The sequence below is a fragment of the Sciurus vulgaris genome (assembly GCF_902686455.1).
Source record: "Sciurus vulgaris genome assembly, chromosome: 1".
Taxonomy (NCBI): Eukaryota; Metazoa; Chordata; class Mammalia; order Rodentia; family Sciuridae; genus Sciurus; species Sciurus vulgaris.
In genome coordinates, this window is record NC_136461.1 from 157,622,101 (window position 1) to 157,637,050 (window position 14,950).

At 38.0% G+C, this 14,950-nt stretch overlaps 1 protein-coding gene across 1 annotated transcript; it reads right to left on the bottom strand.

Moving 5' to 3' along the window:
* Positions 1-753: 753 nt before the first annotated feature.
* PMP2 (peripheral myelin protein 2) lies at positions 754-4,944 on the bottom strand. Its single transcript, XM_079105766.1, has 4 exons — positions 4,809-4,944; positions 2,484-2,656; positions 2,088-2,189; positions 754-1,068 (listed from the first exon to the last, which is right to left on the bottom strand). The coding sequence occupies exons 1-4, from the start codon at positions 4,879-4,881 to the stop codon at positions 1,018-1,020; spliced, it is 399 nt and encodes a 132-aa protein (XP_078961892.1). The 5' UTR covers positions 4,882-4,944; the 3' UTR covers positions 754-1,017.
* Positions 4,945-14,950: the final 10,006 nt, after the last annotated feature.

Below are 14,950 nucleotides of genomic sequence, written 5' to 3' on the forward strand. Positions count from 1 at the left end.
AAGGGACTCATATGTCCACAAAAATCTTGTAGAAGAATGTAGCAGCTTTATTCACAGTAGCCAGATTGGTAATAGCTCAGTTGTATTAAAATATGGATAAATAAACTGACATATTCATACAATGGAATAATATTTGGCAATGAAAAGGAACAAACTACTATTACATGCAACGATATGGATTAATCTCAGAAACATGCTGAGTTTAAATGGGCAAGCAGAAAGCACTATGGTTCCACTTCGATGAACAAAAAAACTAACCTTTGGTGATACAACCAAATCACAAATATACTTGCTTTGGGTTGGAGTGGGACAGAGCAGGACATTGACACTAGGAAAGGGAATGAGATAACTTTCTGAGATTAAGAAAATGTCTTGTATCTTGGTTGGGATGGGAGTTAGATGGGTGCCTGCATTTGCCACAATGCATTCAACTCTACCCTCAGTAGCTGTGCCCTTCACTGTCTATAAATTAGCCCTAATTTAAATAAAAAACTAGCTGGAGTAGATTTGAGACTGCTCCTTTTAGTTGAAAGGAGAACACCTCCATTTGAAACTGTTCCTTCTTAATTGCTTCCTTTCTGGTTTCCCTGCAGACTCATAACTCTCCTGGCCCCAGAAGGCATTTGAGTTTGCTCCCCCAGTCAATATTTTTACATCGTTTACTAATCCATTACTTCTTTTTTATTATTATTTCAAATAATCAGAACACCATAGATTAGAATTTCTCATAAATTAATGACATTATCAACTAAGTCTGGCCAAACACAAATGCTTTAATATAATAAGGACATGTATACACATTGAAAATGTTTAAATAGCAGTAAATTTTAGATTAATACTCAGTTAAGGGCTTCCTCAATCTGGCATGTAAAGACAAAAGCCAAAACAAACAACAACAACAACAAACAAAAAACAAAAAACAAAAAGCAAACTGGAGAGTAGTTGGGTCTTGCCAGTGGAAGCAATTTATTTCCAATATTAAGTGACTAAATACCACTTCAGTGGGAAATGTTTTCTTCAGACCTTCTCATAAATTCTGGTACACACCACGCCCTTCATCATACATTCCTTAAAAAAGGGAAAGAGATTAATTATCTTAAATTCAAGGGAGAGAATAACAAATTTATGATAAAAGCAGAAATTCAAAATAAACAAATAAGATGAAACTTAGGAATAAAATATCCAGTGTGCCAATATTCAGTAATTTAGGATGATGACTACTGTTAAGTGAAGAAAGAGTTTTAAAGTTGATCTGTGTTACTCTAAAGGAATTTAATTTTTAAAGTGAAAAGTTTTTATGCATTATTTATATGCCTTTAAATCTACTAAAAGAGTGGTTTTCAAAATGATTTGAAATTTTATCTGGGAAATATTTAAATATACTAATCCCACCCCAGGAGATCTGCATTCTATTGATCCATATTGGGCCCCCATATTGGAATTTACACCCTGTGTAAATCTATTGTGCAGCAAGAGCTAAGCACCTCTGTACTAAAGAAAAAAACATTCATAACACCCATAGGAATTGATTTACACTTGATATATTTGTTAATTATTAATGATGTTATTATTTTAATTAATTATGAAGATTAATTTTTTGAGATCATCACAGGTCATCTCAGGTAACCTTTGTCATCAATCTCATCTACTAATAAGAGGTCTCCAGAAGCTCAGCTCGCATAATTGACATGGTTCAGTGTACGTTACTATAGATTCTTAGAAGAAAAAAGCTTAAACAGCTACAAATATTCTACAGTTGAGCCTTTCGAGGTGCATTTTGCTTTTAAAATTTTGACTTGCACTTTTGAGGACAAACTAGTGAGAGATTTATTCATACCTTCTTGAATTTTACTTTTACTTTGTAGGTATTGTTATTCCTAAAACTAACAAATTGACTTTGTTATTTCTAAGATCTTGATCCTGTTCTTGCAGATGAGTCTTTTATGATTTAAATGTCAGTCAAGCATTAACCTTGACTTTATTCTTAGTCATTTTATCGATTTGTATTTCAAAGAATAAAGAACATTCTGAAAATCATATAACCATCTAATGTACATAGCATTATTTAGAATTAGAAATATTCTTACCACTACCATTTTCCCATCCACCAATTTTCTCTTTATGGTGGTCTCTTTGCCGTCCCATTTCTGTACTTGATTCAGTGAGCCTCTCTCCAGGGTCACAATGCTCTGCAAACACAACTACACGTCACTGACTTAGACTGATCTAAGTTCATTCTGTACTGAAACATTTTCATAACAGGTGTTTCAAGAAGCACGTTCATTTTCAGCCCTGTTAAAAACTAGCAGAATAACCCTCTCTCTCTCAAGCAGTTACTAAACGAACAATAAAGAGAAATATTAGAGCTGGGGATATAGCTCAGTTGGTAGAGTGCTTGCCTTGGCCCTGGGTTCAATCCCCAGCACCACACACACACACACACACACAAACACACACACAAAGAGAGAGATGTTAAAGAATACCTTGGTTTTCCTATTGTCAGCTGTGGTTTCTTCAAATTCCTGGCCCAGCTTGAAGGTGATCTCTGTGTTTTTAAAGGCACTTTCAGTTCGTATAGTTATATAGTCCCCCTTCTTGCTGATGATCACACTGGGTTTGGCCAGATTTCCCAGTTTTCTGGTGGCTAACCCCACACCTGAAAACCAAGGTAGTGTTAGCATTCTGTTGACAAAGACGGCACACCTGGAGAGGCTAGGTGACCCATCCTGTGCTCAGTGTGCCTTAGGTGTGCAGGTGGCAGGTAGGCTCCACTAACTACTGAGTTTCCCCACCCAGTGAAAATGTATGTCTGCAACACTTACGTTTTAAGTTTTGTTATTACAAATACATATTATATTAGAAAATAAGCTTAACTAATGCCTGTAGAATTAAAAAAGTAAACTTGTTCAGGGGAAAGAGTAGTTCTCCACTTCTGCCACACCCGATCCTACTGTCCACTGAAAGTCAGTAATTATGGATTTGTATGAAACATTGAAGATGTTTAGTAGGTCCATACAAATAGTATAGGTATAATTTTAATGAAGTTATGTTATATACAACTGTTCTGTGATATTTTCCACCTCAATAACATATTATGGATATAGAGAATTCCCTTCATATCTTTGATGGACTCTCATTTCTGATTTTGTGACTTCTCAGTCTAGCTGGTCAGATAATAATACACACCTACCTTCAGGAGCTGTAACATTACAAATGACCATAGACAAATGAAAAGCTTTTTTCAAAACTTTTCTACATTTGAAAAACCAAACAAAATTGGGCTCAAGTCTTATTGCCATTGTTACCAAAACTATAGAAATACATGGAAAAGAAGAAATGCCATATAAGAAATACATGAAAGGAAAGCTAGTTTTCTAAGACTCCAGTTGGAAGCCATAATTCTTTATTTTTCCACGTTAAAAAAAAAACTTGAATATCTGTACATTAAATAAGAAGTGAAAAATTGCAGCAAGTAAAGGTGAACTGTATTCTTTCTCCTAATTCTGATTAACCTTTCATTATTTTGTATGATTGAGGACCATAATTTTCAAACTAAATCATAATCTGCAGACCCTGTGAGTCTACATTTACCAAGCCCCAAGGGACCTTGTGCACTCTATAATTTGAAAACAATGAAATTAGAGAGTCCCTCATTGAAACCTTCTTGAATTTTGCTTTTACTTCAGCTATGAAGTTAAGTCCATAAATCTAACCAGTCCCGCAGTACGGATCCATAAGTTTTCTCATAGTTTACCAGGGAGTGATGACTTTTGTTCATTCACCTAAAATTAGAAGTGTCTATGCAAGCTTGCGAAAGGTAAGTGGAGGCTATAGGCACTTTGACAAACATGACAACCTGGTGTCTTCACCATCATTTTCTACTCTATTTACACAGTTCTGGAAATTTCCAAAGACTTGTCTTGTCTGTTGTGCTCCTGGAACATTCTCTAGAAATGGGATGAAATACAGTTGTAACCAAGGCCTGATTTCCCATCTCCACCTTCTGCTCCAACATCAGGAAAGTCTGATGTTTGGGTAACAGAGTTTGAATTCACTACCACAAACCCAGTTCTTTTTCCTCTCAGCACTTTTACTAAGCTACAAACATCCTAGTACAGGACACGTTTTCATATTTTAGACTTCCTTTATCTACGTGACTCTGTAATAATAGATATGAAATAGAGAAAATTTCTAGTTTTCCTCAATACCAAAAGTTTAAACTGAATTGTCCGTCTGTTTTGTTTTTGGTACTGGGGATTGAACCCAGAGCCTTGTGCACATTAGGCAAATGCTGTACCACATACCCAGGCCTTTAAAATTTTTTCTGAGATGGGGTCTTTCTGAGTTGCCCAGACTAGCCTCAAACTTGTGATCCTCCTGCCTCAGCCTCCCAAGTAGCTAGGATTACAGCTGTCCACCCAGCTTAAGGGGAGGTTTTCTATTATTCAACTCCTTATTTTGCATCTACCTTAGTTACTACAAAACAAGTTATTGGAAAAGCCAGTGAATAGGTTGACTAAGCTTCTGAAATGGCTTTTTTTCAGGTTTCCAATGAAAACCTTATTGGTATGAAATTGCCTTTGAAATCAGTGTGAGTTCCATGCATTTTAGTCGTTTAATTTAAATTCAGTTCTATTAAAATTGGCACACTTAAAATGCCAATAAATTCTCTGAATGACACAAGATTAATCCCAGGACTGTACTTCAGCCTGTATAAATGTCCCCAGACTCCTAGAAAAGTCAGAAGGAAATATTATGCAGCTTTCTTAGAAAGGATCTTCACAGTCAGAACAAGGAGCATTTCTTACCCAGAGCTTTCATGTAATCGTCAAAGTTCTCACTGGAGACGAGTTTCCAGGTGCCCAGGAATTTGTTGCTCATTGTGGCGACTCAGAGTTCAACACAGTTCTTGGTGGGATTCAGGAGACTGAGATGAGATGCTGAGGCCTCAGAAGACTCTTTTCAAAGATATCCAGAGCATGTGACTCTCACAGAGGCCCAATGGGGAAAGGCAGTGTCAGGACTGGCCATGAATGGCTCTTCAATCATCAGCTGCCCAACATCAGAGGAAGAGAAAACCCACATAATGTTTCCTTTTGTTTCCAAAAGAAAATTCTATAAAAGTGAATGAGGGCTCTATTTGAGCCCTCAAGAAATTTTTGGTTGGTCTTACATTTATAAGTCATCTTACATTTATATAGTCTTTTAATGCTTTAGAAAGGACTCCACAGATTATACGACTGCAAATGAGTGTGTGTGGTGTTTAGGCATCTTAGTCACTCTTGATGCTGAGTTCGCACAATTAAGAATTCTTATTGAAAGGGAAGAAAGAGAGGAAAATGTCCATGAGTATTGTGATAAGAGTCTCAAATATGTTGTGGGAGAGAAACGCAGGGAAGGAGTGTGAGGAAGCATTCAGAGGTGAGGGAGGCTTGGCATAGTTCACATATACATCCCAGGCAGGCAGAGTGGGCAGACAATGAGGGCCGTCCAGCACAGTAGAGGACAGAAATTGTATTCATGTGATAGGACAAGAAGCAGCACTGTGACATACTCTTTGACTACAGCTAAGATTTTCATCCAAAAAAGCTTAAGTGCAAAGTAAGCAGTTCCTAGTTACCATGACAACTTGAAGTCATTTAAAATAAATCTGCAGTTTTATAAAGTGAATTTTCTATAATAATAAAGTGATGGATATTGAGAGTGCACTGTGGGCCAGTCACCAAGCTAAGCACTTAATACAAATTGTCTCATTTAATTCTGTCAGCACTCTGAGTTAGGTATTGCTGCGTCCATTTTCCCAGTGAGGAAGACTGGAGCTCGGGAAAGTTAAAAATCACTTCCAAAACTCAGATAAGAAGAGGCAGGGTTTGAACTCAGCATCATTCTCTGCTACCTACACTCTGGTCTATTCTCTTACTCCATCCATGCACACAAGTCCTGGCCAAAAATCAAGTAATATTGACATTGCCACAATTGCCTAAAGGTACTCATTCTCTTCTCAAAGATCAGAAGGGGTGCCAACCAAGAGCCAGATGACTGTGGTACAGCAGAGCCCCATCTTTGATCGTGGGAGCAAATATAAATCCACCTGAACATATGCTGCTCTTGGGAAGGCCTCCTTGCTGCTGCATCTTTCCTAACAACTTTTACATGTTGGCCCTAATTTTGACAATGAGAAAACTGACAATACCAGGTCTTCTACATTTAGTTCATGAGTTGGCACTCTTCACAACAATGAAAATGTCTCATGGTGAATTTTCTCATAGCAGGCAGAATCCTCAGCTTCAAAAGTCCAGGGAACTGAGTATCAGAGCTGTGTTTTAAATACTGTAGTCATGTGGTGGGGTTTCAAACTGAATGCAAAAATGTGGAATCATATACAGCGGGCTCAAGTCTGTCACATTACCAGTGCCTGGAGAGCAGAGTGGGAATAAAATGCTGAACAGGAAAATTCCTCAGCTGATCAATAACTGAACCCTAGACCTAAGGACTGTAATTGGAGGGAGGACATTATATTGAGATAGGAAGAAAGAGAAAAGGCAGCATGAAAAAAGGGCTTTTAATTCATTGACACATTACTTTCTTTTCCAGAACACTATAAAAATGATAGTAATACTTACACTTCCAACAATCTTTTTGTCAGCTCCACTCTGTTAAGAAGTGTATTATGCTATAACCATGACTACAAAAGTGATGTTGTACATAAAAGTTGTATAGACATAGTAAAGTAATTATGTGAGGTTCAATAGATGACTTAAAAAAAAAAAAGAAGTGCAATATTTAACATTTAGGTGTTCTGCCTAAATCAATGAAGAACTAACTCAACCTTCTCCTTAGAGCTGGGCCCTGTATTCAGAGGGAGAACAACAGGAGAGCTCTGAGTTCTCAATAGTCCTTGACCTGCACATAGGAATGGCAGTGGAGTTGAAAACAAACATTGAGTCATTTATTGCCAAGTCAGAAATCTTTTTTCTTTCTGTTTTTTGTTTTTGTTTTTTTTTGTAGGGGGAGGGTACGTTACTGGGGATTGAACTCAGGGGCATTCGACCACTGAGTCACATCCCCAGCCCTATCTTGTATTTTATTTAGAGACAGGGTCTCACTGAGTTGCTTAGCACCTCGCTTTTGCTGAGGTTGGCTCTGAACTGGTGACCCTCCTGCCTCAGCCTCCAGAGCTGCTGGGATGACAGGCAAGTGCCACCATGCCTTGCCAGAAATCTTATAAAACTGAAGTAATTTTAGACAAGAAAACAATTTTCTATTTTAGGCTATTGTCAATTGGACTTGACTGCTGGGGATGACCAGATGAGTTTAGACCAAGAGGAAATTCAGAGGTAATGTATGGGTCAAAAGTACAGATCGAAGCAGTGAGGAAAGATTCAGAAAAACCAAGCTTGAGCCATTATGTCGTTCCTAGTTAATAAAGGCATCATATCCTCACAGGAAAAGATGCATACTAAACTCCAGAACCAATTGATAACCAGAGGCAGGAACTGTTTAGGCTGGAACTATTAGTTAGAAAGATATATTTTATCTACAGTGTGGATTCATCCCTTTTCCTTTCTGTAATTTATTGCCAGTGTAAATTCTAATCAGGGGAATTATTTAAATTGCACTTTGAAAAAAACAACCAGAGATCCAAAGAAAATAATATTTAATGCTTTTCTATGTTACATGACATGGAAATATCCCTTAATTGCAGTTTTCAGGCTATATCAAATTGTATATTTGGGAAAGAGATAAGACCAATCATAATGTAGCAAATAAACAAAGAATTCATAATATTTCACTTGGATGCCAAAGATCCAACTCCATTTTTTTCACTCATTTAGCTATAAAAATATTTACTGAAAGCCTACTAGACACCAACTGCTAATTTGAGGTGCTGGTCAAATCCCATTGAACAAAATTTCCTGCCCTTGTAGAATTTACATTATACTCATGATTCCATCAGGGCTTGAGGTTAGAAGTTTTAATTTTAGTGAATTTAAAATTATCATTAAATAGAAGTACTATGATAATAACTGATGACAAAAATGCACATTATACAGTATTATAAGGAATAGCTATTTTTTAAACAATTTAGAAGAAAACAAACATAGACTTGGAACTTCCACTTTTAGTAATGTCAGATGAGGACATTTAACTCAGTTTTGCCAGGTGTGCTGTCCCGTGCTTCTCAGGAAACTGAGGCAGGAGGAACACAAGTTCAAAGTAAGCCTAGGCAACTTAGACCCTGTCTCAAAATTAAAAAAAAAAAATTAAGAAAGGACTGGGGGTATAACTCAGTAATAGAGCACCCCTAGGTTCAATCCCCAGTACTACAAAACCAACCAACAAACAAAAAACTTTCTAACTGTGATGTCAAGAGGGACACAATTAAAAAAGAAAATTCTCCGTGGTGTCAAAGAGAAAAAAAGAGAAAAATTGAGTCTAGTGTTTGGGAGAGAAAGGGAAATCCCAAAGGACAAATACAATATTTGCGGCTGCTGAATTTGTAACATTCAGGCGACAGGCAAAATCTAAGGAACATTGGTGACCATGTTACAGTAAGAGAGAGGTCTGGCTAACCATCACTCTTAGGCTTAGGACTTTGAAGTGACATTGTAAGAATGAGCTGAAAATCAACTCGTGTTGATATCAGTTCAATTGTTAAAATTAGATTAATGTGATCTGAGACAGCTAGAGAACACAGCTACTAGAAAAAACTAACCAAAACCTCTCTGAAAAAAGATAATGTTACCCAAGGTCTAAATTTATCTACATAAGTTTTTGTAGGCACAGCTAATCAAAAAGAAATCTCTCAAAGAGAAGAAAATATGCTCATAAAGTAAATGAAACAATAGACAATTGAAATAGATGACCCCTAGAACAGATATTAATAAAATAAGAATAGAGCATAGAAAACATTAACAAACCCAAAAGTGCTTAAAGACTAATAAAATTGATAAGGTCTTTCCAAGATAGATTGAAAATAGAGAAGGCAGAAGTTATTAATTATAGAAATAAAAAAGGGCACATTAATAGCCTGGCATGGTGGCACATGCCTGTAATCTCAGCTGCTTGGGAGGCCAGAGGGGAGGATTGCAAGTTCAAAGCCAGCCTCAGCAACTCAGCAAGGCCCTAGGTAGCTTAGTGAGGACCCATCTCAAAACAAAAAATAAAAAGGTCTGGTGATGTTGCTCAGTGGTTAAGCACTTCAGGGTTCAATCCCCAGTACAAAAAAAAAAAAAAAAAAAAAAAAAAGGCACATTAATAAATCCTATAGTTTTAGTCATGAGCTTATAGCCAGATTTGTGGTCAGAACTCAGCCAGTAGGGCATCTGGTGCCCTTGTAGACACTGCTTTGCTCCTGATAGCCATATCCTCCTCTTTCATGTTTCAAATAAATGTTTTCTCCAAGTTTAATGATGCTGAGATTAAAATTGCTTTCTTAATGCAAACCATTCCCATGACTTCCTCAGCCACCAGTGGATAGTTAGACTTTTAGTTACTATGGTGATGATTGCATTTATAGTGCTCCAATGGTAGTTAATAGCTTTTCTTGTGTTGAATGGCAATAAAGAGAAGGAAGAGGTAGTTTGTGATTCCTCCAAATAATGCAATTAGCTTTGCTTTTTACTAGAAGCTAGAATGCATGATCTCTTTTCCGAAAGTTAGTTTGAGTCCTAATAGGACACCTGAGTATTGAAGTTACCCACTGGGGAGGGAATACAAGAGAGGATTTCTGCATTTCTGTTTCTTTCCATGGTCATTATATTATATACTGTGCTTCCCACAGTTTTTGATTCCCTTTATATTTCTCTAGGACAGACAGTGATATTGCTGATGGAAGAAAATAATTCCTTAAAAATAATTCACTTACAAGAGCATAGTGAAAAATGTGTGTGTGTGTGTGTGTGTGTGTGTAGTGTGATTTCATAAGGAACCAATAAAAACTGACAGAAAATTTAGTAATTTTTAAATCACCTGATATCCAGGCAGCCTACCTGTTTCAATATTTCCTTAATTGTGCCTTATGAAAATTTTCAAACAGTTGAGATAGTGTGAGAAAATGTTTAATTTATATCTAGTCTTTTCCAGAGAAAGAGATTTCAGGTAAAATTAGAACAAAGAATCAACTAAATTCGTGTTAGGTAAAGTTAGATCAGAGAATCAGCTAAATTCATGTTTAAACTGTGGTTTCTTTCATTCAACCAACTCAACCCTTATTCTCTTAAACAATAGAAAGCTAGATTTGTAGTTCATCCCAGGCAATAACAGACTTGTGACAGGATACACTGTAAGAATGAAATCTCTTAAATTTTATTCAAACTCAGAGTAACGCTATTCAGCAGCTTGACGGAGATGTTTAGGTCTTGTTTGATGTCCAGTCCAGTGCAAGGGCTCCTGGTATATGGTGAGGTCCCGCAGAGGTCTTGGATCCCTTCTCCTTGCCCCAGGGTTTCGGAGTCTTCCTGCTAGCAGGCAGGCATGGATTTGCTTCTTCATTGTCTTGACTCAGAAGCAGCACATAGCAATTCCACTTAGATTGCATTGCAAAGAAGTAGTCATAAAGCCCAATATAGGGAGGTCGGAGCAGTTCCATGCTTGGCTTGCAGGCTGTTCTTGGCAGCAACTAATGCCAGGGAAGGGCAATCCCACATTTGGGCAATTAATCATCTCTGTCTCAGTGGCATTCAAATCATGATGCACATAGTTGTGACCTTCTTTCTTTCTTTCTTTCTTTCTTTTTTTTTTTTTTTTTTTTCTCTTTCCTGCTTTTGCAGTTTTGGGGATTGAACCCAGAGCCTCTTGCATTTGGATGGCATTTGGAATGCAGTTTTATCATCTGTTAAAACACTGGTTGATTTGAGGATCAAGAAAAGATAATTTTGGGGAAGTTGCTTCGTAATTTATTTGTTGAAAGTTTTTATTTTTCCTAAGTACTCACTGAAATCTGAATTCTGTTTTACAAAGTGAACCATAATCCACTTTCCCTGCTCATTTTCCCGAAAGCTGTTATCGAATTGGTTGCTTCAAGCCTCTGCTTGAAGTTTAACCCTGCTGAGACTCTTCCCTGTTCTTTTTCTGCTTACTGTTTTGATAAATATCCCCACCAATAACGCTGCCCCCACTCTTTCCATTTGAATTGCTTTATCATCTGAGAAGAGGGTTCAGGAAAACTGTGATACCCATTCTGGTTCTTGTCACAACCCTGGGAAATAAGTCAGTGTCCATTTTGCAAAGAAACAAACTGGTCAAGCAGCTCTTTCAGGTCTGAGAGAAATGTAGAAGGGCCTAGGCAGCCAGGGCAGGATGGCAAGTGGAGATTGGGGGCAGAATCAGAACAAAGGAGCGTGGAGAAGCTCTTCTAATGACGCCAACTTTCTGGCTGATCAAAGTGCTCATGGACAGAAGCGGGGGACCTAGTCAGACAGACACTTCCTTACCCATGCTCCCAAGTAGGCGATCCAACCAAAAAACTAAAATAGACACATGGGCAGAGGGAGCACCAATCAATACTAGTGAGGAGAGCATGAACGGGAAGAGAAAAGGAAAGGAGGAAATTCCAGAGACCATAATATGAACAGGCCAAAACTCCCCCACCAGATTCTCGGCTCCTGGACCCCTTCTCTTTGGAGAACTCCATCTCTGTCACTTTTGTAGTATATCCACTGCTTGTTGCTATTCTTCAATTCTTTGCTGAACAAACCCAGCACCCCTGGATGGTAACAGGCTGTCATGTAGCCATCAGTGCAGACGTAGGATTCAAGTCTGCTCTGATGGGTCCTCCAACCCCTATACACTTCACTGCTTGCCTCTCTGGGGCAACTGATAACTCCTGTTCTCCTGGTGGGGCTGGTGGCTGGATGGTTTCTCCCTACTCTCCTCAAAAAAAAAAAAAAAAAAAATTGTCACAGGGCTTGGATATCAAACATCGAAAAAGGTAGACATATTTTCCCCCTAAAGTTCAAAATAGAAATTTCAAGAACATACCATTTAGGGATTAGGATATGTCCCAATACTTCATCCTATTGTTCCTTCTAATTTCGGTTACTCATGGGCCAGTCCATTGTCTTTTTTGTGGCTTGTGAAGAAAAATGTGTCTTTTTATGTTTACTGAATTTTTGGTACAAAAGTATAAAAATAAAATACTACTGAGAATGTTCAAAACTATTTTTGTCAATGATTTACTATATAGTGTTAGGTAGCAAAAAAGAAAATCTGGTGAATTATTTTTGGATAATAATACTAATGATGGCATAATTGTATAATTAATACTGTTACAAACTCTAGTATAGATCTGAAGTCTAATGATTTGCTACTGAGTTTTCCAGGCTAAAATATTTCAAAATAAAATACATTTTCTTGTATGGTTTATAAAACCTCTCATTTCTTTTATTTCAGACTTCTTGGAAAGTGAGTAAATGATTGATCAATTCACTATAATGAAAAGTTCCATTGTTTTCTTTCTTCTATAAACCGATGCAATGTGACAAATATAACATGTTATCATGTCTTAGATATGGGCAAGTTAGATATACTCAAAGGTTGATTGTGTGAAAATTTTTTCTAAACACTGACCAGTCTAAGTATAAATTCTAATAATTTTTTAATAAAAATTTGATATGATTTGATTGAGAATAAAAGCAAAGGTTTAGTGTTTTAAGATGGCTCTGTGTCATGAAACATCAAAAACGTAGTTGTTGTTGGGCATGGTGATGCACATCTGTAATCCCAGTGACTTGGGAGGCTGAGGCAGGAGGATCACAAGTTTGAAGCCAGCCTCAGCAATTTAGCAAAGGCCCTACGCCACTTAGTGAGACCATGTCTCAAAATAAAAAAAATGAACAAAAGAAAGGACTGTGGATGTTGGTTAGCAGAAAATGTCCCCGATACCTTAATAAAAAAAAGGAATGAAAAAGAAAAAGGAAATGCAGTTTGACCTATATGCCTAACTTGGCACTGTTTCCAGCACCTAATGACAGACTCAGTGGTCACCAAGGAAGAACTTGGCAGAATGAATGAACGATTTCCTAAAGAGCAGTACATTTGATGCTGCATACAAAATACTCAACATCAGCGTCTTATTCTCTTTCAAGCTCTTTATACTTGGAGTTGTGATATGAGAAGAGAAATGTTTTAAAAATTGAGAACTTCATTATTCTTCTTTTAATCATGCTTCTGTAAAGACATGAATTTGAAGAAGTAAGAAATTTCTTCTTCTTCATGGTTGTGGGAAATGCTCTGGCTCCTGCTCTCAGGACCTACAGCAGCTGTGGTCTCTAGCTCCCTGCGGAGGCTGGTTGAGGAGCTGTTACCCTGCCCCACTTTGCCCAGGACACCATCAGCGTGAGAAAGCCTCTTTAACCTCTGAAGACAAACATGGTCATGTTTTGTACATATCCGAGTCCTTTATGAAGGAGAAGGACAAGTCATGTGGGGATCAACATCATTGTTCCCAGCTGCTGGCTCATGGCCAGGCCTACCACTCTGGTGTACAGCCACATGCTCAGGGGTCTTCGGGTTTAAGATGACAGCCTGGGTGGTTCCTACCGTTGGCCAGGGAGTCAGTTCACATCCCAGCCCCAGGCTAGAGTCCTGTTGTTCATTACTCTTCCATTTCCTTCCTAAGTTGACCATACTCCGCAGCATGCCTCGGGCAGTCTCTATTTATGTCTGCTGTCTAGGTGCAGTCCTTAACCGTGACCCTTTTCATTTTTAATTCTCACCCAGTTTAGATGACCCCAGTTTAATTCTTACCCAGTTTAGTGACTACATGGGTAGTCCACTCTCGCATGTATTAAGACTCTCAGAGAGGGAGGAGAAAGTGTTAAAATAGGCAGAAAGGAAATGTGGGTCCCTTCCAGGTCAGGTCTCTGTTAGCAGAGCTGAGAAACTACAGACACAAGCGAGACGTCATCAAGGTCAGGTTGATTCCTGTGCTAGCAGAAAAACTCATAGTGAGGTATTGGTTACCTAGAATTCAGAAACCCAATTGCCACTCTCTGGCAACTCTCTCTTGGGACCCCTCTCCTTTGGAAGCTCTTATTGCTATTACTTTAATAAATCCTGCGACATGTCCATGCATTTTATTCTTCAAATATGTGAGACAAAGAACTCACCAAATCATGCTACATTAGGACTTAGGTTTGACCATGGACCTCCCATTTTTAACATGATTAGCTACATAATTTCTCCACTTTCTTCTTTTTCTCCTCCTACTGCTACATATGGGCTGAATTTTCTAGGCTTTATTCTTTGATTTACCCCTCTTGCTGTGTTTTGCTCTGAGTTCTGAGAGCACTCATACCTCACAACAGCATTTGGTGAAACTGTCAAGGGACATTGTGCAGTTCTAACAACTATATTCACACCAGACATTCAGAAATTCAGGATTGACATCTAATAAAATGCCATGTTGCATTTTCATAGGATTAAGCTGTGAACAGTGGTGACAGATGCACTAGCCTAATTATTATAAATGGACTTGGGGAGAAGGGAGAAAATGACTGTTGTAAATGCTCTTCTGTCACAACTCAACCACAGTGTATGAAGTCTATTTTGTGCCCATCTATCAATCATCTATCTATCACTATCATCTAATCTATCCATCTTTAGTTTTGTGTGTGCAGTGCTGGGATTGTCTTCCTTAAGCCATAACCAGACCTCATAAAAATAAAAATTAAAAAAAATCATCAATATTGGTTTTTGGTTTGTGCTGACCAAAGTAGGCATCACATGGTTATGGTCACATCAGCTTCCACATGGCTTTGATAAAATGCTTAACCAATGAATGGGTGCATTAGTGGATTAGAGAATGGATCAAGAACTTTGGAAATCAAGTGGGCACAGGGCAAAGGAGACTTTGGGGCTGTTACAGTCAAATCATAGGCTAGTATCTTCTTGTTTCCCCAATTCACCAGACTGCTTCATCATCAAACAGCTCCAAACTGTACTTACT

Bases quoted from the DNA above. Each gene is read 5' to 3' on its own strand.
- PMP2 (XM_079105766.1), bottom strand. From the start codon at position 4,881: ATGAGCAACAAATTCCTGGGCACCTGGAAACTCGTCTCCAGTGAGAAC. The intron at 2,657-4,808 runs GTAAGAAATGCT...CTTGGTTTTCAG, and splicing joins CGATTACATGAAAGCTCTGG to GTGTGGGGTTAGCCACCAGA. The intron at 1,069-2,087 runs GTAAGAATATTT...CCCTTTTTTAAG, and splicing joins TGGATGGGAAAATGGTAGTG to GAATGTATGATGAAGGGCGT.